Source organism: Megascapheus bottae, chromosome 1 (assembly GCF_031878675.1).
Source record: "Megascapheus bottae isolate mThoBot1 chromosome 1, mThoBot2.hap1, whole genome shotgun sequence".
Taxonomy (NCBI): domain Eukaryota; kingdom Metazoa; phylum Chordata; class Mammalia; order Rodentia; family Geomyidae; genus Megascapheus; species Megascapheus bottae.
The window spans coordinates 68831201-68854139 of record NC_143509.1 but is presented as its reverse complement, the minus strand read 5'-3'; the positions used below and the strand labels follow the sequence as shown (position 1 = coordinate 68854139).

Genomic DNA, 22939 nt, shown 5'->3' with positions numbered 1-22939 from the left:
ATACCCAAGATGTTACAGAATATTACATTAGATAGAAAGCATTGGCCAGGAATTTGGCCTAGTGGTTAAAGTGCTTGCCTAGCATGCACGAAGACCCGGGTTCAATTCCTTGGTACCACATACATAGAAAAAAAGCCAGAAGTGGTGCTGAGGCTCAAGTGGTAGAGCTCTAACCTTGAGAATATCTAAGGACAGTGCTCAGGCCCTGAGCTCAAGCCCAGGACTGGCCAAAAAAAAAAAAAAAAAAAAAAAAAGAAAGCATCATACACCTTTTCTGCAGCTAATCAGTGAACATATTATTAGTTTTATCAGAAGTGTTTATTTCTTTTAATGTAAGAAAGACCAATCATATTCATATTGTTTGTTTTTCTTTGTTTTATTTGCTTATTCAATAGCTGTGAGTCGTTTCCCCCAGGCTCCTGTGTTTATAATATCCCCTCCTAATTGTAAAAAAAACTGATTTATCCAATTTTTTTTTTATCTTTAGCAACTATTTCCTTGGTCTACTTCCTTACCTAAGACAGCTATAAAATGAATAATTTAGTATCCCAGTTCGTCATTTTTCTTGCCATCAAAGACATCATTATGAGTGAAATTTCTTATGAGAGAAAATGTGTAACATAGATAGGACCCTAATACCATAAGAAGAGCTAGCGAAGGAGAACAGTAATGAGTGGACTGAGTTGGCACCCCATAGTACAGAAAGTTTTTAAAAATAGTGATTAGTATAGATTCAGCCATTGAAATTAGCATGTTCAGTTTTTCACCAAGCCTTCTCTCAAAAATTAAGTTTAAAGACAAATTTTTAGAAAACATTAAGTTGAAAGACAATTTTTTAGAAAACATATCTCACCAATAAGTCATATCATGAAGTTTTTTTTTTCCTCTTTTAAAACTTTAAAAAATAAGGACCGAAGTGCTTGCCTAGCATGCATGAAGACTCGGGTTTGATTCCTCGGTACCACATACACAGGAAAAAGCCAGAAGTGGTGCTGTGGCTCGAGTGGTAGAGCACTAGCCTTGACAAAGCCCAAGGACAGTGCCCAGGCTCTGAGTTCAAGACCCAGGACTGGCAAAAAAAAATTAAAAATATCCTCAAACAGTGCAGTTTATCAGTCTATTCAATTTCAGTGTATGGCTAAATTTTTCTTCTCTGGTAGAAATTTTAATATACATAGGATTTGTAGGGTGACACTGTTTTTCCTTGGTAGTGATAACAACCATGTGTATGGCTAAGTTTTATAATAGGATTAAAAAGTTTGTTAGTGCTAATGGTATGTCATTAGTACTAATAATTGTATATGACCTCAGTTATGCTGCTTTCAAACAAAATTTAATCTTCACAATCTTGTACTTCATCATTAAGAGCCAATGATATTAATGTATTTGCATTCTCTTATGTTCTAAAGAAAAAGCAAATACTTAGACTATGTGGCAGGAGTGTACTTGGTGAACACTAGTGTGTTAAAAGGCACCAACACTGAAAGAGGCTTCGTAGTTTCTGGGGCCTGGGCACTTTCTCTGAGCTCTTCAGCTAAAGGCTACCACTACGCCTTGAGCCACAGCACCATTTCTGGTTTTCTGGTGGTTAATTGGAGATGAGTCTCATGATCTTTCTTGCCCAGGCTTGTTTTGAACCACAATCCTCAGATCTCAGTCTCCTGAGAAGCTAGGATTTACAGACATGAGCTACTGGCGCCCAGCCTGTATCCTATTTTTTAAATTGTTGGTGAACCTTATAAAGTTTGTGCTTCTACAAAGGCCCCTTTTCAGTAGGGAGAATTCCTTCTAGCAGTGGCACAGTCAGGTGACTCTCAGGTCAGGACTGTAAGGGAATAGTCACCAGGCACAGTCCTGTTGAATAGAGTTGAGACAGCTCTGTCTAAACTGATTCAGAATCACAAACATGTAAAATAGAGCATGACTAGCTACTCTAATGATGACAATCTCTCCAGGGGAAGAATGCTGGGTACCTGTCCTTATTAATGGATGTCCTTTTCAGCTCTTACTGAGGCTAGAAATTGAAAACAAAATTTTCATGTATAAGCAAGAAAGAACAGTACTGTTCATTTTTATCAGTGCCCAGACACTATTTCCAAATTTGTAGAAAAACATTTCGTCAGTATAATTTTATGTATATGCTAATATTCCCAACATAGCCTACCTTAGATTTATGGTCTTGCTTGCCAGTTCTGAATGTTTTTTAGGACATTCTTTCAAATCAAGGTCAGTATTCTCTATAAAACTCTTGAGCTTCTTCCAACCCCTGTCTTATTGCCTACTACATACATATTATGGTCTCAAAAAAAAAAAAGATCAGTTGACTGACAATGCTTCCTCAAGGATCCTAAATATTTGCTTTTAAAGTTAACTTATTGGCTGATAAATTCAGAATGATTTTCAATCTCTTTGATATTGGGTGAATCGATGAGTTAGTACTTAAACAGAAATAAGAGGCATGCAAGTTAGAGAGTTAAATCTAAAGTCTATTATATGCAGGATAATACTTGTATCATTAACTATCCACCAAACCCACACTTATTTTTTTGGTATTACTTTTGAGCTGCTGAAAATGGTTCTCCAAATGTTCATTCCAAATTGACATGTTAAAAATTATTAGGTACGTGGGAACAATGATATTCCCATAAACGAAGAAAAGCACCTCAATCTGCATGAATGGGAAATGAAAGATTCCGGTATCACAATTAATATTCTTTATGTAAATTGTTTCCCAATAGATCTCCTCACACACTTCCCAGTTGGGTGGCACTGAGTCTGTGAAACGCTGTGGGAAGTCTGCGCTCTTTCAACTGGCAGAGGCAAGTTAAAAAGAACACATTGAGATAAGATCTGCAAAGAAATCTCAAAACCGTGATAGCAGTGTTCTTTAAACTGTACTATCTTTACTTGTGGCCACAAAACAAGTTATAGCTAATTTTTAGTGGTGAAAAACTTCACTTTTAATTTTGAAAAAAGGAATGTTATAATTGGAAGTCATTAAGCATTTGCACAGGCTAAAGGGGGATTTTTATAAAACCTTTTCTTTCTCATAGGTTATCATTTAAAATAGTGCTAGTTGCTTTTTGGTTGCCATTGTTGTTTTCCTCAGATGAGAGTCCAACTTGGGAGAGAAAAAGATACTTGGTTATTTTCTTTTCATTCTTTCAAACCAACTATAAATTCCTAGAAGACACTACTTTAAATTAGACTTAACTTTTTGCAGTGGGATGGGGAGTTAGTGAAGGACTCAGATGGCCTGCTCTGACATCTAATTTGGTAACAGCTGTCACTTACATTTTTGATATGATGGGGGTATAAAATGCTATGCTTTTGGCAAAGTAATTTCATAAGGACTTTAAAGGACTGATTCCTCACCACTTGGGGATGGGCTTGAGAAGAATGTACCAGAAGAGGGGTTTTCTCTGCTAGGCTATGATCACTGACTCAAGGGAACAAGTGAAGGGAAATTTCCTGGCATCAGGTTACTGTAGATTCAGTTTTCTTGGTTGGCATGAGATTAGGAATTGCGAATGATCAAATACATTATTTTCTTTCCTTTGTTATTTTTCTTAAATGAGTTTCTTCTGAGTTCTTTTGTGGATAATATAGTTTCTTCTGAGTTCTTTTGTGGATAATGTAGTTCTTTTATCAATTCACAATTTTTTGAATGTCTTAAAATTTTTTATTTTTCAGTGTTCTATCACTGAGTTCATGAAACTTCACCCTAGCCTTGTAATTTATTGACTTTTAGATTTGATAGTTTATATTATAAATATTTAGGAATTGGAAATATCTAATATCTTTAAATTAGCCTTTCAAAGCCTAGTGAGATCCGTATAAAACTGAAGGCTGAAATGCTTTTGACATACTACTTTTAAAGTATGTCAAGTGGAGGACCATGAATGACAGGAAAACTCTTAAGAAAAAGTCAGAAAACTTAAAAGTACCATCTTTAAAGATGGCTGGGAATGGCTCTAAAGAGAGCTATAGCAAGTCAGTGTAAAGTACTACTTAAGCTACAACTGTAAGTAAGAGGATTCTTGGGCTGGAGGTATCGCTCAGTGCTAGAGTATCTTGAGTAAAAGCAAGATCAAGCCCCTGATACCTCAGAAAGAACTGAAAATCTGAATTAGGCTTGAAAATTAATCTTAGTGAACAGAGAGTGTTTTCTAGTCTATATAGATTATCAAGATAATTTATTTGAAAAAGAAAAGTAGCTATTGTTTTGAATAATATTTATTTATGGACCAACTGCTTTTTCTAAATATATTTTGAATCTATATTTATGTATGCCAAAGCCACATATATCCAAACAAAATATTAAACATTAAATTATAAAACTTTCTGTATATATAGTAATCTAATTAAACTTCTTTTGGTTACATACATATGAAGCTTTGGGATACTTTGCCATTAGGGGGAAAGATGCCAGAGTGTAAATTTGTTCTGCCACTTTTTTTTCAGTCATTTAAATAAAAAGGATTTCAAATTAAATCAGAGCTCATTAAAACAAGCATTCTTCTAATTTGTAGGGATGCATCCCAAATATGAAACAGATGCTATGGTTTTAACAGATGTTTGAATGCTCACAATTTAAAGGGGTAGAATGTCTGAAATAAGCCTATTTCAATTATAGCAAATCAGCTTAGACCCAGACTTACTTTCTTATAATATTCGAGTAAAAATACATGCTTTGATAAAATAGGGTTGTTAAAAAATAATTTGCCAAGAAAATCTTCTTATATTATTTGTACCATGTAAACATGATACCATAATTCTAAATACAGTGTTTTAGAATAAGATCGTAAAGCCTTCCTAGTTTCTAATTAAACATAAAATGTGCACAATGGATTAATCAGAATAACCAAATAATCACCAGTAGATAAATGTTTCCCTTATTTTTATCCCAGGAATACTTGGTGCTTATTCTTTAACAAAACAGAATATTTAGTTAGTGCTGATGCCTCTTCAAATAAGCAGAACAAGATATTGAGGAGGAATTTTCCTGTTACCTAGAACTTGAGGGTACTGTTTGGATTCTGAAGAGACAACTTTAAATTTACATATTCTAAAAGGAAAACTACCGAGAAATTACTTCCCTTTGACTTATTTAATTATTTATTTTACTTTTTTGTGGGTCATGGGGCGTGAACACTCGGCCTGGGTATTGTCCCTGAGCTCTTCTGCTCAAGGCTACCACCCTACCCCTGAGCCACAGCCCCACTTCCTGTTTTCTGTGGTTAACTGGAGATAAGAGCCTCATGTTCTTTAGTTCCCCTGGTTGGCTTTGAACTTCAATCCTCAGATCTCAGCCTTCTTAGTGGCTGGATTACAGGCATGAGCCACTGTACCCGGCCCTTCCCTTTTATTTTATAATTTATTATTCCTATACCTCAGGAAAGCTTCTCATTAGCTCCTCAACCCTGAATCATTCTGATAGGGAATGATGTGGGCCATCCAGACATCTGAATTATTTTGCCTTTGTTTTGTCTTGGATATGAAGGGATCCTTTGTCCTGCCCTATATAGGAAAGTGAAGGCAGCCTCATTGTTGAAGATTGAGGAAGGGACATGAGAGAGCCATCTTCTTGTGCCTTGATCAGAAGCAAAACATGTTTTAGCATAAATTTATTGCAGCATCCTTCCTATAACTGACCAAGCAAAGAGAGGACTTAAGAAGTTGGCAACCAGAACTCTGGAATGATGATGACCTATCTACTTGAATTTTGGTATTTTAAAGATATGTATTTCCCAAGGTTCAAGTGATATATCAGAAAGCACCTTAATTGCTGGGTGCCAGCAGCTCATACACATAAACCTAGCTACTCAGCCGGCTGAGATCTGGAGGACTGTGGTTCAAAGTCAGTCCAAGGAGATTCTCATCTCCAAAATAATAACCAGCAGAAGTTAGGGAAAGGGTGGGAGGAAAAGAATTATTTTGATCACTCAGAAAACCACTGGACAGTAAGACAATAATGCAGTTAAAAGGATTGACAGAGGACTGGTCTGAAACAGTCACATCAGGGAAATATAGCCCATTTGCCTTTCAGAAGATCCTCTGAAATATTGCCACAAGCAAGAGTAGCATTTTGCTGGTTTGTACCAGTATAGCCATCTTACTAAAACATCAAAATATTTCCTGCTGATAGTAAAATACTTGTAACTTCGTTCCATGAATACCTTTACAGCAACTCTGCCATTATTCCAGACCTGTCCTTATCCCAAAGGATCCTGTTCCTGAGGCTACATACTTTCTGATCAGTTCTTGTGCAGTATTGTGAAATTAATCAGGTCAAGACATTGAAAGAATAGTAAATCATTGTATATCATGGTATAATCATCGTATATTATAATTGCTATAGTTGGAGAACTTAGATTTAAGAGAATTTAAGAGAATTTAGTACTATCTTTGTGGATGCTTGATTCATTTTTCCAGTAACATACTCAACTTTCATGAAAGTTACAGAACCTTTCAACAAGTAAAATTTCCATGATATCACTTAATTTTGTGGCCCCTTTTAACTCAGTTTTAACTTTTTTCTTAATTTGGAGGTATCATTTGCTTTGGGGTAACATATTTTTGAAAAATTTAAGGCAGATAGTACAATGGTATAAACAAAACTGACAGTAATATTGGGCTGACTGAAAGTTCCTTCTCACCGGAACTTTTTTTTGTTGTTGCGATTTGTTTTGATTTTATTTTTGATAATGCTCAGTCAAAATCTGTAATAAACTGCAAATAAGATGGGCTTATTTTATTTGAAAATCTCTAGTACCAATGTTAATAATTGGAATAAGCTTGTTGATAAATTGTAACACACCATGTTTTTTGCCAGTCTACTCCATGGCAGTAGCATTGGGCTGCTAGAGTTACCTGTAGACATACATACACATACTTTTAGTACAGTGAGAACTAAAACTTGTAAATCTGTGATTAGAATTAGGACTTGACTTTTAGTTAAAGCTTTAGTATTTTGGAATATGATGAGGGGCTGATCTTAAACTTACTGCCATTAGTTCTATGTATAATTTTTCTGAAATAATTTTAAATATTCTTTAAAATAGCTAAAAATAATTATAGAAGCTTTCTCTGCAAGTTATTTAACTGACAATGATTATGATAGATATATCTATTGTTTTAAGTACTCTATATGTACTAACTTAATTCTCAAAATGGCCTTTATTTTTACACATTAGGAAGTCAGAGAATGTTGCTTAAGATCATATGGACTGTTAAATAATAGAGCCTTGTTAAGAACAATGTCTCCATGGACCATGATCTTTAAAACATGTGCTGCTTTTTGGGCCTTGTTTTTCCTTCCTTCCTTCCTTCCTTCCTTCCTTCCTTCCTTCCTTCCTTCCTTCCTTCCTTCCTTCCTCCCTCCCTCCCTCCCTCCCTCCCTCCCTCCCTCCCTCCCTCCCTCTCTCTCTCCCTGCCGCTATTCCTCTCTCTCTCCCTCTCTCCCTGCCTCTCTCCTCTCTCTCTCTCCACCCCCCCCCCCGTCTCTCTTTCTTCTTTGCATTGGCTACCCGGGCAGGGGCAGGGGGTTCATTGTAGCATTTCCATTCTTAAAGCCATTTCAAAATATATTATTGTTCTATTTTCATACGTGTAAATATTCACCTTGAGATTGATTTTTGTAGCCATAATTGTTCTGTGGTTCTCTGAAGTTCTTGCAGTTTGTTTGCTCACAGTTCATTTTGTGGAGCATCGCTTTGAGCAGTATGACTGTAGACACAGGATGGCCTTGGTTTAGATGAATATGAAATCACTATATGTTGCCAAGTCTTACAGAGGAGTACTCACTCCTACATAGACTATGTATGTATGTATGTATGTATGTATGTATGTATGTATGTATGGCTGAATAAGATGACAGATGTTCAAGACTGCTGTGGAAGAAATGGAGCTTATATTTCCTTTTCCTTTATAGAAAATGCCTATACTGTTCCTCTGAATCTGACAAGATGTGTCTTAAAACACTTTTTAATAAAATGCCCATTTTGGAATTGGTGCAATGGAAGATACTATAGGAAATTGTGGTGTTGAGCTTCCCTTGAGGTGCTTGGTCTGTAGTGGCAATAAGATGAGAGTCTAATGGTTCAAAGCCAGCTGGGGTAGAAAGTTAGCAAGGCCCCATATCATTAAAAAAAAAAAACAAAACAACTGGGTGCACTGTGTACATCATGATAACTGCTGTACCCTGGGATCACAGACCTCATAGTAGGATCTTTTGTTTGTTTTTTTAATGGAAATCTACTGGGTGTTTTTACAAAACTAAAATGTTTCATCTCAATTCCCTTTATATCAACTTAGCTTGGAAGGGCCTGAAATATAAAAATCTTTGTAATGATTGGTTAATGATATCCAAGGGGAGACTTCATAGAGCAACAACCACTCACACACCACTCCGAATCTTCACAATCGTTTGCAGTTTCTGAAGAAATAGTAATAGTAAAGAGAAATGTAAGCCCTCATTTCACCTTGTTGAATGACTTTAGCAAACCAAATAAAAAGCTATTCATATGCCCAGATATCAGTTGAGAGACACTGTTCTGAGACCAGTTATTTTTTATGGTAATCTAATTTTCATAACAGCAAGGCTGTCATTCACCCAGAAACTTTTAACCAGTGGTTATTTTTTATGACAAAAATCCTGATTTTATTTGATTATGGGAAAAAAGGACATCTTGGAAAACACTACCAAATATCATCACAGTGTTATATCTGTGATGTTTTGGCACTAATAAGCCAGTAAAAGATGACTATAAATATATCTTGGGAAAACATTTGTTTTGTACTAAAAGCAAAGATTCTGAAACTGAAACTTCCTGGTAAGTGTCAGTAGTTTTGTTTTCATGTAGTTTTATTTTTAATCTAGCTGCTCACTCCTTTATATTAGACAATAGAAAGCATAAGAGCAAAGTAATATGTATTTTGGAACTGCTTACCAATTCTTATTACTAGTTAAATGGCTTTTGCTGTGGTTTTGCTTCTTATTTAAAATATGATTTAAGCCTTTTAAGGCAGGACATATTAAGGAAATATATCAGTATTTTAACATTTGTAGAAAATAATAGACTTGATTTCAGAGGATACAAATTTGATGCAGCACAGGTTTATTAAAGCAAGTCCTCCACAATAAACCCTGAGCCTAAGGTTTTTTTGTTTGTTTTTGCATTTTGTAGCGCTGAGATTTGAACAAGAACCTCATGCTTGCTAGGACAACAAATCTATTACTTTTGAGCCACAACTTCAGCTATTTTTGCTTCAAATTATTTTTCAAATAGTTTCATGCTTTTACCCAGGACTTGCATTTCAAAACAGTATTTCTACCTTCCCCTCTGACATAGCTGGAATTATAGAAGTTGGCTACCATTATAGGAGTGTAAAGTGTAGTAAGTTTTGTTTTCATAATCATTTTGTATACATTGCTCTAACACATATACCCTTAGGACCTCAGAATCAACCTACATTTTGGGAGTGAATAGCCTTTCTTCTAGCATAATGTCATCAGGCCTGCCTATATAATCAGAGAGAAAACTCAATGTATTTCTGTTGGTAAAAGTAACATTTTTAACTATTTGTGATTTTTGTCCTCTTGGGTTTTATAGCTAAGGATACTGTGATTACTGGTCTAGACTTAGTAGTAGCACAGTCATAGTGGCACTGGTTTTTATAGACTCCTAAAGTAACTCCTATTTTGAGGCATTTTAGACATATCAATTACCTAAGAACTAATGAACCATTCAATTTAACACAATTATCTAGTGAATGCCTTCTTTTTCAAAAGGTTAGAGGATATTCCTGGAGAATACAAAGGTGAGCAGAGTATATTCTATGCCCTCGGAAATGTATTAAAAAAAATTAGTTCCTAAGGGAAGAGACAACAGGTGTCTAATATTTATGTCCATTGTTGCATTTAAAACATTTTAATTAACATTTTAACTTCATTGGACACAGCCATGACAATTCCTTCTGGGAAATGTCTAGATAATTTTCTGTTCTCACTTTTAAACAAGATTATTATTCAATTCGCAATAATAATAGAAGAATAAATTGTCCATTATCATGTCATATACTATTTCAAGGCCCAAATAACAACCAGGCCACTATTAAGAGGCGTCTTAACTCAATAATAGTCATTAATTCCATATTTCCTTTGAGTAGACATTGATTTGTGCTCTTTCATTTTTGTTGTGTGGTTATCTGAGTACCTGTCAATACATGTGTTCTAATGTAGTTTGCATTGAAGTTAGATATAAGTAGATATAAGTAGATATAAGTTAGATATAAGTAGATACTCAAAACTAGAATTTTAAGTAATTTTAAAGATTTCATCCTAAAAGAAAATGGAGATCTTCTTGCTTATTGTGCATGGATTTCTTTTTTTTAACCCTATCAATATAAAAATGTTGAATCATAGAATGAAAATTAGAAAATAAGTCTTCAGAACCAAAGGACTCAATCAGGCACCAGTGGCTCACGCCTTTAATCCTAGACACTCAGGAGACTGAGCTCTGAGGATCACAATTCAAAGCAAGCCTGGGAACAAAAGACCATGAGACTCCAATTAACCATCAGGAAACCTGAAGTAGCTCTGTGGTTCAAGTGGTAAAGCAGTGGCCTTGAGCTGAAGAGTTAAGGGTTCAGGCCCAGAGTTCAAACCCTGTGACTGACAAAAAAAGAAAAAGAAAGACAGAGGACACTATTGCTGAAACTAATATTAATGTTACTACTTAAGAAGTAACAGTAGTAGTAACGGTACTCTAATATATATTCTGCATTGTGTGAGGACTCCAAGAAATGGTTATCTTAATATGGTCTTTTTTTCTTTGTATTAGGCAATATTTTAAATTCTATACATGTGCAACTATCACAGCATTCCCAAGACCAGAAATATATACTTTAAAGGTTGTGAAACTAAAGCACAGAAATATATATATATATATATATACATATATATATGTATTCGTGAATGATTTTACATGGCAGTGACCCTCCTACACATATAATCAGTCAGTGGTAGAGTCTGTCTGAAGTTCTACCAATCTAGGTCTGGACCCTTTGCCTTTTGATATTTCCTCTGGATATAGAATTTGCTTACCTATGAGAGTGGAAGCACCTCTTTAGTTTCCAGGCTTTTTGATGGGAATGAATATCAAAAAGAAATTATGGAGTTTAATGTTACTGAGTGTTTCTGTAGTAACAGGAAACCAAAGAACTTATAAAGTGATGCTTAAAAGAATGAATTAGAAGAATGATTTAGAATGGAATGTATTAGTCAAATAGAGTCAAATATGTTAATAAAAGTAGATTTCAAAAAAATCGATATCTATTTAAATGGGCGATTATCAAATTTTTTGAAAAAACAATTGGAAAATGAAATAAAGTCCAAGATCAATGAGAGAATAATTCACAATCTCCATTCAGTCCGCTTCCCACATGCGTACAAGGTTCAAGTCACTCATATGCATTTTAGTAAAAAGTAGGTAGATGGATTTTTTTTTCGAATTGGGATTACCAATAAACAACACAGAATTCATTTAAAAACGAATATGAACCTTGTATAACAACTAAGAAAAAATATGAAACAATGTCAATAAACAGGAAAAAATACAGGAAAAGAATACACAAAAATATGGTATGAACAGTGCCTCAACTGAAATCAGGAGTATGAGGAGGCTATAGTAAAATAGTTTCAGTATATGTAAGTTTCCTACAGCAAACAGGTCAGATTGTAGGATACTATAAGACCTCGTAAATGAGATTTGTCTCACTTTTGGCAATCTTTGACAAGTTGTGGAAGAAAGACAACTCAAAACAAAGGCAAGCATTTTTGTTCTAATTTTCAAAGAAAGTAAGCATAAATGAAGACTGTTATTTTCTAGAAATACTTGTAATTATTTTAGTGTTTAAACTCTATAAGAATATATAAAGTGGATATTACCTGTTAAAGACCTGTTAAATGTGCTGTCCCAGACTATTTGCTGTGCTCTATCTTAAATTCCAAATGGCCACACACTGCCTTTCCTCTATCCCTTTGTTCTAGCTGACTTCTAGACACTGGTGACAAGTTAGGGAATGGAAGAAAGAGAGAGGAGGATTTCATCTTTCAGCCCTCTCCACATAGGCTCATCCTGCTTTCTTCTTCTTTTAGTTAGCAAGACCCTGAGATTCAGAGCGTTTGCCATAGGTCTCTGATATTGCTAATCTTTGGCATACTGCCTCACTTCCTGTGTGAATTTCCTCTACTAGTTATGCTTAAAGTAGCTTCTATTTGCCTAGACCCTGAGTGCACAAGCCAGCCTCCTTCTGTATTTTTCACAGCCATGTTAGGTTAATAAGCTAAGAGAATGCTGTTGACATACTATATTTAGAGATCAGCAAGATGTTTGACAGATATATAATGTCTATAGTGTCTCTCTGAACAGAATGAGGAATTTAGATTAAATTATTGCCATTTTTAGGTTGCTGCAGTTTATTAATGCTCAAAAAATACCTGATGAAAAGATGTTTCCCCAAATTCCTATCCTAGACCCTGCCTTATTAAGCATAGTTACCAGTGATTTAGACAGAAGTATAAAAAGTACCTCTATCAAATGTTTATATATAGATCTAAAAGATAATTCAATTTTTGAAAGAATAACTTTATGAGGAAAGTGATTTTTAACTATGTATGAACGCAAATAATAAAAAATATAAGAGGCAATAAGCTTTTATTATGTGGGAATGAAATCTAGATTATAATGAGTACAAGCCCAAATAGAAACAAGAAATGTAATATGTTTAGGACAGAAAAAAACTAATCTTTTGGCCTTATTAAACGATATCTAGGGGTTAGGAGTTTGGTCTAGTGGTAGAGTGCTTGCCTAGAAGGCACAAAGATCCTCAGTATCACATACATAGAAAAAAAGCCGGAAATGGTGCTGTGGCTCAAGTGATAGAGCTCCACCCTTGAGAAAGCCCAAGGACAGCACTCAGACCACACACACACACACACACACACACACACACACACACACACACACACACACACACACACACACGTGTGGTAGTGTCCCTACCAATTCCTCATCTGGTATAAGAGAAGCTTAGGAATGTAATGTCAGAAAGATATTGCTACGTTGCAATGCCACTTTCTCCAATTCTCGTAAAGTTTTGTATCATTTGCAAACTGTTTGCTTGTTTTTGCCTCACAGTGCCCCAATAGATGTTAGACTCTTGCTGCATTTCTCAGTCTCTGTTTCAATCATTCAAGTTCCATAGCTCACAGTGTAGTTTTAAGCAAGCTCTTGTGCTTGTTTATGAGACCAGTCTTTTTAGTAAAGCCCATTCTCACTTTTGCAAGACTAATAAATATTAAAATAAATCAAGCACACCTGCACTGTGATAGAATAATATATTTGTAATCTTTGTGTAAATATTGACTGACTCCAGAAAACTATAGTAAAGTGAATTCCTACATTGGGAAGGTTGTATGAGACAAATTAGATGACCTTTAGAATGATACCAACTCTTGAGAGTCTGATTTGGTTTTTGGCTGGTGAATAGATTTATGTTTTCTTGTTTTTAAATTCAAAAAATATTTGTTTTACTTTTATAATTTCATCTCGAGGAATGTAACTGTTTTTCTTATAATTTAAAATTAATGTATTCTATTTGTGAAGAAACTTAAGTGCCTGGAAACGGAAGAAAAGCATGACGAGTGTTTGGTTGTAATTACCTACACAAGAAATATTATGCTATTTCCCAGAATATGTCCCGAGAGTGAATGTCTGCATGTGTTCCATTTCATTCCTAGCTCAGAATCCTATCAAGGATGATAAGGAGAATCATTTTGAAATATATTGAAGCAGGGAATAGAGTTTGCAAAGTATTATTAGGTTTGCTAACTTGAACCTGTACAAATGCAAACTGTCAGTATATGGCTGTAAAACCCAATACATGGGTGATGAAAGGTCCTGGAAATGACCTATTAAAGGCCACCAAAGTGACAGTAGTTGAAAATGTAAAATTTACTCTATTGATGCTTTTCTGGTCTTCTCTTGGCTTACCTAGTTATTCATGAAGGGTTAGGAGAATTATAAAAGGAAAATAAAGTACATTAAAAAAACAAGAAATTATCCTATAAGAATAAAAGATGCAGAAAGTTATAAATGTTTTAAATTAACTTAAGATAGCATTTTTGCTTTCGACTTAATTCTGGTTAACTTAAATAAAGAGAAGTTCTATCTTTATAGTTTCTTGCTGAGTTCCAAAAGGTGAATTTCTTGAGTTCCTGAGAATTAAAAACAAAAGCACTTCTGTTGTGACTCCTTCATATTTTAGATCTTCTCTAAGAATGAGGTGGAGGCTGAATACTCTTGTCATGTTCTTTTTTTTTTAATCCAGTATCTGCCCCCCAACATCCTACTTGATTTCCCAGTCTAACTGATCATGACATAGTTCTCCCAGAAAGAGTTGTGAAGTATTGATTACTAAAGGTGGTGGGGGGCAACAAAACTGGTACAAAAACAGCTGATATAATTCAATTCAATGTATTACCCATATTTAAAAAACTGAATTTTTTAATGTTAATATCTCTAACAACTTACCATTTGGTAAGATGATAATTTTTGAAAACAGATCCATTTCCTACCTATGTGTTTGATTTTTGTACTGACTCAGCAAGCCCCCAAACTTCTTAACTCCCCAAGAGCTAAGCCAAAGCCATTATCTATAAAAACCCAGGTATTACAAATAAATTTTTAAAAGAAGCTGCAATTTCTCTGTCTAGAAAACAGCCTTAGTTTCAGTACACTTGGAGTTGGAGAAGAACATGGCAGCTTTCCCCTTCGATGTCCTATATGTGAAATTTAGAGATTTTCGGATGAATGATTTCAAAAGTTAAGCAAATTGAGACCATATGCGCAAAGCAGCACAGGAAATGTATCTTGTGTTATGTGCATATTCAAATACATAAACATTTTAGTAGCAAAAAAAAAATATGAATAGTCACAGAAAGTGAGATAAACCCTTTAAAGCATTAAACTGTCTTGGTTGGTTTTGATCAGACTATGGCCAAGTAAGCTCAGATCAGATTAAATTTGCCACCAAGATTGAACAAACTTGGCTTTCATTCAGAACTTTTGTGGTTTTGGAGTTGTCTGTTTGCACATTAATCAAATCCATGGTTTAATGAATCCTACCATTTCTATTCAGATGGATAGGTGGAAGTTACTATTGTTTTCCTGGCTTCCAGGGGCAGGGGGAAGAGGAGGATAGCAAACAAACAGGTTTAGGATAATTAAGCACTTACACTTAACAAAATTCTCATTAGAAGAATTGTTTCCATTTTGTAAAGGTCACAGCAAAGTTAGGAGTGAAGTGACTCATTCTGTGCCACAAAGTTCATAAGTTGTAAAACTGAAAGTTATTTGAGTCTTTTACCCAACTTTTCAGCCTAGCCTCTTGCCAAATCTTATTTTCCTAGGAAAACCTTTTGTGATGCTGAAAAATGATGATTCAGATGTTTCTATGTGAAGATTAATGAGTGCATCACATTGCCTACAGCTTTTTATTCATTTGAATCATTTTAGTTTGGCAGAAGTAGACTGTTGCAAAGATTGAGCTTTGTTCTGGTCATTTTATGAAAAGGAATAAAATTTAGAAGTTAAAACTAATTCTGATTAAGGGATTGTGAGGATTGGTATGTTTTCTTTTTTCCCCTTACATTTTTGTTTTAACTGTTTAGATGTGCTTAGCATCAGAGGGGGTAAAAATGGAAGAAGCAAAAGAATGGAAGAAAACAAAAGACTCAGAATTGGAGAAGGGACAGGACGAAAGAGAAATAAAAATGGAGAAAACAGACGAAGATGGGTTACAGAAGGAAGCAGGGTTTGAAAAATCACTTAAAGACAATGTAAGAGAGTCTAAGGAATTGAGCAGTTTTGGAGAGTTACAAATGGATGATGTAATGGCCATTAAAATGGACAACCCCAAAGAAATTAGAAAGGAAGAATTAGAGGAAGACCAAAAATATAGTCACTTCCCTGATTTTTCTTATTCTGCCAGTAGCAAGATAATAATAAGTGATGTTCCCAGTAGAAAGGATCACATGTGTCACCCTCATGGGATTATGATCATCGAGGATCCTACTGTACTCAACAAACCGGAAAAGCTGAAAAAGAAAAAGAAGAAAAGTAAGGTGGATCGACATGGAAATGATAAATCCACACCCAAGAAGACCTGCAAAAAGAGACAGTCTTCCGAGTCTGACATCGAAAGTGTCATATATACCATAGAAGCTGTTGCAAAAGGAGACTGGGGTGTTGACAAACTTGGAGATGCTCCGAGAAAGAAGGTCCGCACCTCCTCAAGTGGCAAAGGAAGCATTTTGGATGCTAAGCCACCAAAGAAAAAAGTGAAATCAAGAGAGAAGAAAACATCAAAGGAGAAATCCTCAGACATCACCAAAGAGTCAAGACCTCCAGATTTCATTAGTATTTCTTCCAGTAAGAGCATTTCCAGTGAGGTGCCAGAGGGTATAAAAGCAGAACCATTGACCCCCACTGAAGATGTACTGCCACCTAACCTATCTGGACAAGCCAAGCCGGAGGACAGTGAATGTCACAGAAAAATAGAGACCTGTGGCTCCAGGAAATCTGAGAGATCTTGCAAAGGTGCTCTTTACAAAACCCTGGTGTCTGAGGGCATGCTCACCTCTCTGCGAGCTAATGTTGACAGAGGTAAGTGACTTCTACCAACATGAAAAAAAATACAGAAAACAAGCAGAATTTCTCATTTAGATCTATTGAGAAAAGGCATTTTGATACTGTATTTTTCCTTATAGTATCAAAATAACACTGTACCATTGTATCAAGGCTTTATGTAGTTTATAAATAATGACCATTTGTCAGTTTACCTACAGATTTTTTAGCACTCCTTTTACATAGTTCTGAGGATTTAGGTACCCAGAGTAAGTAACCAGTTCATTTTTACCAGTATGAGCTCATTGTGTTGACAGTCCAGTATTGATTGGAGAATTTGATTTTTTATTTTTGTGGGTCATGGGGTTTGAACTGGGCCTGGGCACTGTCCCTGAGCACTTTAGCTCAAGGGTACTGCCCTATCCCTGGGCCTGAGCATTGTCTCTGAGCTCTGCAGCTCAAGGCTACTGCCCTACCCTTGACCCAAGCCCACTTCCCATTTTCTAGAGATAAGAGTCTCAGGTCCTTTTGTACCCAGGCTTTCTTTGAACCTTGATCCTCAGATCTCAGCCTCCTGAGTAGCTAGGATTACAGGCATAAGCCACCACACCCAACTTGGAGCATTTGAGTGTGTGTGTCTGTGTGTGTGTGTTTTAACTTGATGGAGTTTCTCGAATTATATAGATAAATTGGACATGAATCTTGACCTATAGGTTCAGAAGTGAACTTGACATCTTTAAAATTTGACATCACCCAGAAACTAGTTATTATATATACCTTTTTAACTATTTCCTGTAAATTCATCTTTTTTAGAATGTCACATCTGGTAAGGGCAGTATTTCTTGCCAGTTATATTCCAACAGGAGATATATGAGTCTTTAATAAGCTCTGAATGAAGATGACTTGAAACTTCAGAGTTCTTGAAGAACATCATTCTAGTGAGTCTTAGGGAAATTAGAATTAATAGTATCTATCAGCAAAGGACTCCCATGCTTTAGGCTGTTTCTCAAAAGGACAGTCTCAGAAGTATCAGTTGATTCTGCCAAGACTCATCTCAGAAGCTAGGAGCCTTTTTTTTTTTTTTGCTTCCATTATTAAAGATATCCCACCTTAATCATGGTAAGGACTCTGAGTTATAAATAGTATCTTACAAGTGATAAGTAAAGTCAAGAAGTGACCTTTGAGCCATCTGAGACAGTCTTTCCCAAGCCAAATATACTGAACTGTTCCTTTTTCCCTGGACTTCTTAGGTAAACGAAGCTCAGGAAAAGGAAACTCCTCTGATCATGAAGGATGTTGGAGTGAGGAAAGCTGGACATTTAACCAGAGTGGGACCAGTGGAAGCAAGAAGTTCAAGAAGACAAAGCCAAAGGAAGACACTCTGCTTGGGTAAGTGTCAGTGAGCACAGTCCAACAATATTGCTCCTACCCCTATGTGGTAGGATTTCCATGGTACCATAAGTCACTGATTCTTCTTTATTTATTTAGCACTTGCTACAAGCCATTCCCATGATTCCACTATTGACATAGCTAATCATTCACAGCTTAAATCATTAGAAATTATAAGGTAGATTCTAAGCATGAGCCTGAGTTTGATTCAAGATCTACCACACAGTGGTGGTATGATATTGTAAATCTTTTAATATTGCTAGAACTATTTTACCATCTGAAACTGAGGATGTATATTATTGGTATGCTTACCTCTTACTCACTTTTATACTATACTATACTTTTATAGTACTATATTTTAATATTTTCAATACATGTGCATGTTTATAAAATATGACAGTAAAAATGAGATAAATAAGACTATGCTTCAGCCCATAACCTTGATATTTTTCTTTAAACTATATCATCTTTTGCTCTGGGGAAAAATAAAAAATACTAGGTTGAATATTCTTCTAGTACAGAGAGCATTTGATGCATTATGCATCAAAACGTAGTACTAAGTAAATATCAGCATACATCAAAATAAAATCATTAAGATTAGCTCACAAATAATGTTATGCCAAGGACTCTTAATAACATTCTTTATATAAAGCATCCTACTAGTAAGAAACAATACTTTATATTGGTAAGGAAAGTATCTGAATATTCAGTTGTACTGTTTTGAAAATCCTTTGAGGTTTCTCATTAGCCCAATTTGAAAAGAACATATTAAAAGGAAATAATTCTTTTTTTATAAGTGTGTTTAGAGATATGCAGATTTTATGCATTGAGTATATTGTATTTGTTGCATTCATAATATTTGCATTTCTGTTTGTGGAATAAGGAATGTTTTTCATGGAAACTACAGTGTTGTAAAGTCTGGTTAATTCTAAGACTGTAAGTCATAAAGTAAGTAGAAATTCTCATGGTTCTGACTCCTCAAAATTATTTACAATGAAATAACATTTATAATTTTATGTTTTATTCTTAATATTTTAAAAGACCACAGTTCTTCAAATTAATTTTGCTTGTGTTATGCTTAAATAAGGACATGAAAATCTTTCCTTTTACCATTGTCAAATGATATATTCCAATGTAGAATTACCTTTAAAAAGTAGTACAAACAAGAAATGTACTCACTACCTTATCTATGTAATGATAACCCCTCTGTACATCACCCTGACAAAATTGTTTTAAAAATAGTAGAGCAACTTCTTACCAAGACTTTGAATCAAACCTCAATTTTATTAAAAAAATAAATAAAAATAAAACCCCCATGATCCTTCACTATCTTAAAACCAATATCTATATCTTCTTTAGGAACTACTAAAGCCTTGGCAAGTCTTAGAGACAAGAGCAGAGGTCTCATTATACAGATATTGTGGCAATAAGACTCCCTACCTATCAGAATTGTCTCTGCTGCTTATGTGCTGGGGTGTCAGCACAATTGCTCAGAGCATAAATTGGAGCTTAAGAAGGAAGTAAATAAAGTAAATAGTAGGCTCTGAGTTCAAACATACACAATCTTTGGTAAACAGGATAGGTGAAATAGTCTTTGAGAATCTATCCTTAAAAGATTGTTATGGGATGTGTGTATATGTGGCCTAACACATTCATTTCCTGAAAGAGATATAAAAGCTATTTGTTTCTTCTCTTTCCCATACGCCTTCAATTTCTGTCAACAAGCACAATAGTTCTTCAGCTTTCCTGATCTGTGCACCTTCATAAGTCTCACTAAATGAAAACTAGCAGGCAGTGAAGGATCCAGAAGGATGTGCCTTGGAGACAGCCAAAGCCAGCCCCCAAATTCCTAAACTTTTCCAATGTTATGTTTAGTCATTTGTGGTTTAAGTTAAAGTGCTGTTGCTTCTTTGTCAATATGTTCATTTGAAAATTGGCTTCACTTTTCTCACTGAATAATTTCATTCTTACTGGGTCAGAACTCCAATTTTCTCAATATTCAATTTTTGTGTTATTGTATTTATATGTGTGTGAGTGAGAGAAAGACATTATTTTAGTTGTTTAAATATATTTTATAAAATTTCCTATATATTAACAGTAAACTTATCAACAATGAGAAGATGTCTGAATTATGACTTACAACAAACTTTATCAGATAATCTAATGGAAAGAATGGCAAATTCCACACCTAACACATCTTCTAATAATTTAAGTGATATTATTCCCTCCACCCCCTAAAAAAAAATTGTAACTTGTTATCTGAGTTTCCTAAGAAAACTGTAATGGTGGCCGGGAGTTTGGCCTAGTGGTAGAGTGCTTGCCTAGCATGCATGAAGACTCGGGTTTGATTCCTCGGTACCACATACATAGAAAAACGCCAGAGTGGTGCTGAACTCTAGCCCAGGACTGGCAAAAAAAAATACAAAAACAAAAAACAAAAAATTGTAGCAGTAAATCTCAAGCACTTCTCAAAATCCATTTTTCTCCTTGCACAGAATTTTTTGAAGATGCTATAATCTCTAATTTCAAATGGAATGCCTCTAAATATATCTAGTGCCATTTTATGTTTTAACAGTTGGCCTCATACTGATGTGATTTTCCATTCCCCATTGAACAGTTCAGCAAAGTTGGATGAAGAATTTGAAAAGAAACTCAACAGTCTCCCTCAATATAGTCCTGTTACATTTGACCGGAAATGTGTATCTATTCCAAGAAAAAAGAAGAAGACTGGAAACATGTCCTCAGAACCAACTAAAACCAGCAAAGGTTAGCTATGACCTGTACCTTCCTGCACTGACCCTTTGGCAAAGCTTCTGCAACTCCCTTTAGATGAATACAATGATTGGGTTTAAAACGAAGGCAATGTTAAAATTTCACAGTGGCTTCTAAGATGACCTCACTTTACTTGCCTTTTTTTTCCTTGTAATTTTCCTTAGCCTTTGTCTTATGCATCTGAGTCTATTCATTTGTCTTTAAAGGTGTGGCCAAGGTTTTTGAGGTTTTATTGAAAAGAATATACTGACTGGGTTCATTAGTCTACATTAGTCTAGACTCATTAGATTTAAAGTGAAATTGGGAGCTAAAGTTCTCAAGGCAGCAATATTGTCAGCTGAGCTGACCCACCCACAAATATCCAAAGTAATCCCAGGTACATGAGACCATGAGACCATCCCCATTCTCATGTTCTTTACTCGCTATATGGACCATCTCAAAATTAAAATACTTAACAATTTTAATTTCAATTGTAATTTGGATAAATCGTAGATGGATAGAGATAGATAGATAGATAGATAGATAGATAGATAGATAGATAGATAGATAATGTGTGAGTGTGTTTTGTTAAATTTAGATAAATACTTGGATAGCATTTCCCTAACATTTGATAGTGTTTTAGTAGCATGTGATTTTCAGTAATATTAGCTTCTGTTCATCTATATCAAGAGTCCTGAGGACCAAGGAAACTTGAATCAATCTTAATAGTCATCAAATATAATGATTCAGTCCAAAAAGAAACTGAAAAGTGGGGATTTGGGGGTGGTATCAATAATTGGGACCACTTTTGACATTTGTGAACAGGGGCAGCTAAGATGACAGTATTGTTGTCTTAGAACCTTATTGTCCAGTTTCACTTTAGCTAAAGATTGGTCAAAGAATTGTTCCTCTGATTTTCCACACAGATTTAATGACTTCATTCAGTGAGCTGTCCTGTAGGGACAGAAAATGCAGAGATGAAGGTCTGTGTGTCAGAGCAATAGCTGCTTTCAGGAATAAATTTGAGCAAGATTTGGTAGAAGTGTTCATAGAATTGTCTTGCGAAAGTGACTGGCTGTTTCGTGCTTTGTGTCAGATCAGATTAATTCCCTGCTTTTATATATTTTAGGTAGACAGATCCAATATAAATATTAATGGATACAGTTTTATGGGTTTTGAAGGGAATAGTAAAGGTAGAGGAGCTAGAGAAAAGTACAGTTTCTCTCTAACGAAAACTAAACTGTTAACCCTCAGTATTTATAAATCCTTTATCGACTGAAATTGCCACAACCAATGAGATTTAGTTGAGATCTATATCTCAGAACATTATTAAAATGCTTAGAAAATTTCCCCTCTTATCATTAAAAGTAAAAAGGTATAAAAGTCATTTTAGAATTAACTATTTTCCTTTGTGGTTAATGAAAAAAAAAAAAAAACAAGCCTAGTGAATAAAAAACTGAAAAAGAAATGTTGTTGCATCACCAGGTTTGCTCATCTGGGAAAATAATGTTGTGTCGAGATCTTCCAAGATGGATGAGGAAAGAAATAAAGTAGACTTGTTGACAGGTAGGTAGCTGAGCACTAGAATGGATTGCCAAATGAAATGACAGACTCTTTGTGCCCTAGAGATATTTAGGAATAGGCAAAGTAGTCCGTGAGCCCAAAGATGTCAGCTATCTTGAGCTCCAATAATTCTTGGATTTAAAGTTGCTGATAACTATCTGACAAGCCAGTAAAATGGAACTTAATTGATTGATGTACAAGCTGCATTCCTTATCCTCTCCTTACAGTTCAAGGCATTTATTTTACAGCTCTGAAGTTGGCCATATTATCTTTCATAGAATGTAACAATAGATTATTTTTGCAAAGCTATGAAACCCTGAAGTTTTTTTGTCTATTTTCATAACCCTTTTTCAAAGGGGTCTTTGCTGTTACATAATTTTCCTCTCCCAGATGAGATTAATAATATTTCTTTTGATGTGAAATGGCTTTGTGGCTTCAGATTATATTTTACATAATATCTTAACTCTCATTATGTTTCTAAGGCTACAATGTCACTGGTTCTTATGAATGTCTGAATAATTACTTATATGAGACTTCAAGACTTT

General features: G+C 35.0%; 1 protein-coding gene across 11 annotated transcripts in view; it reads left to right on the top strand.

Moving 5' to 3' along the window:
- The window catches only part of Bbx (BBX high mobility group box domain containing), a 223327-nt gene that overhangs the window by 173372 nt on the left and 27016 nt on the right, over positions 1–22939 (top strand). For 8 of the 11 annotated variants that reach the window (XM_090346935.1, XM_090346928.1, XM_090346923.1 and 5 more), the window contains 5 exons: positions 2739–2819; positions 15737–16730; positions 17942–18080; positions 20698–20846; positions 22317–22397. In XM_090346935.1, coding sequence (XP_090203061.1) covers positions 2739–2819; positions 15737–16730; positions 17942–18080; positions 20698–20846; positions 22317–22397 — 1444 coding nt within the window. The remainder of the gene's footprint in view (positions 1–2738; positions 2820–15736; positions 16731–17941; positions 18081–20697; positions 20847–22316; positions 22398–22939) is intronic. The other 3 variants (XM_090346976.1, XM_090346957.1, XM_090346962.1) reach the window with 2 other exon arrangements.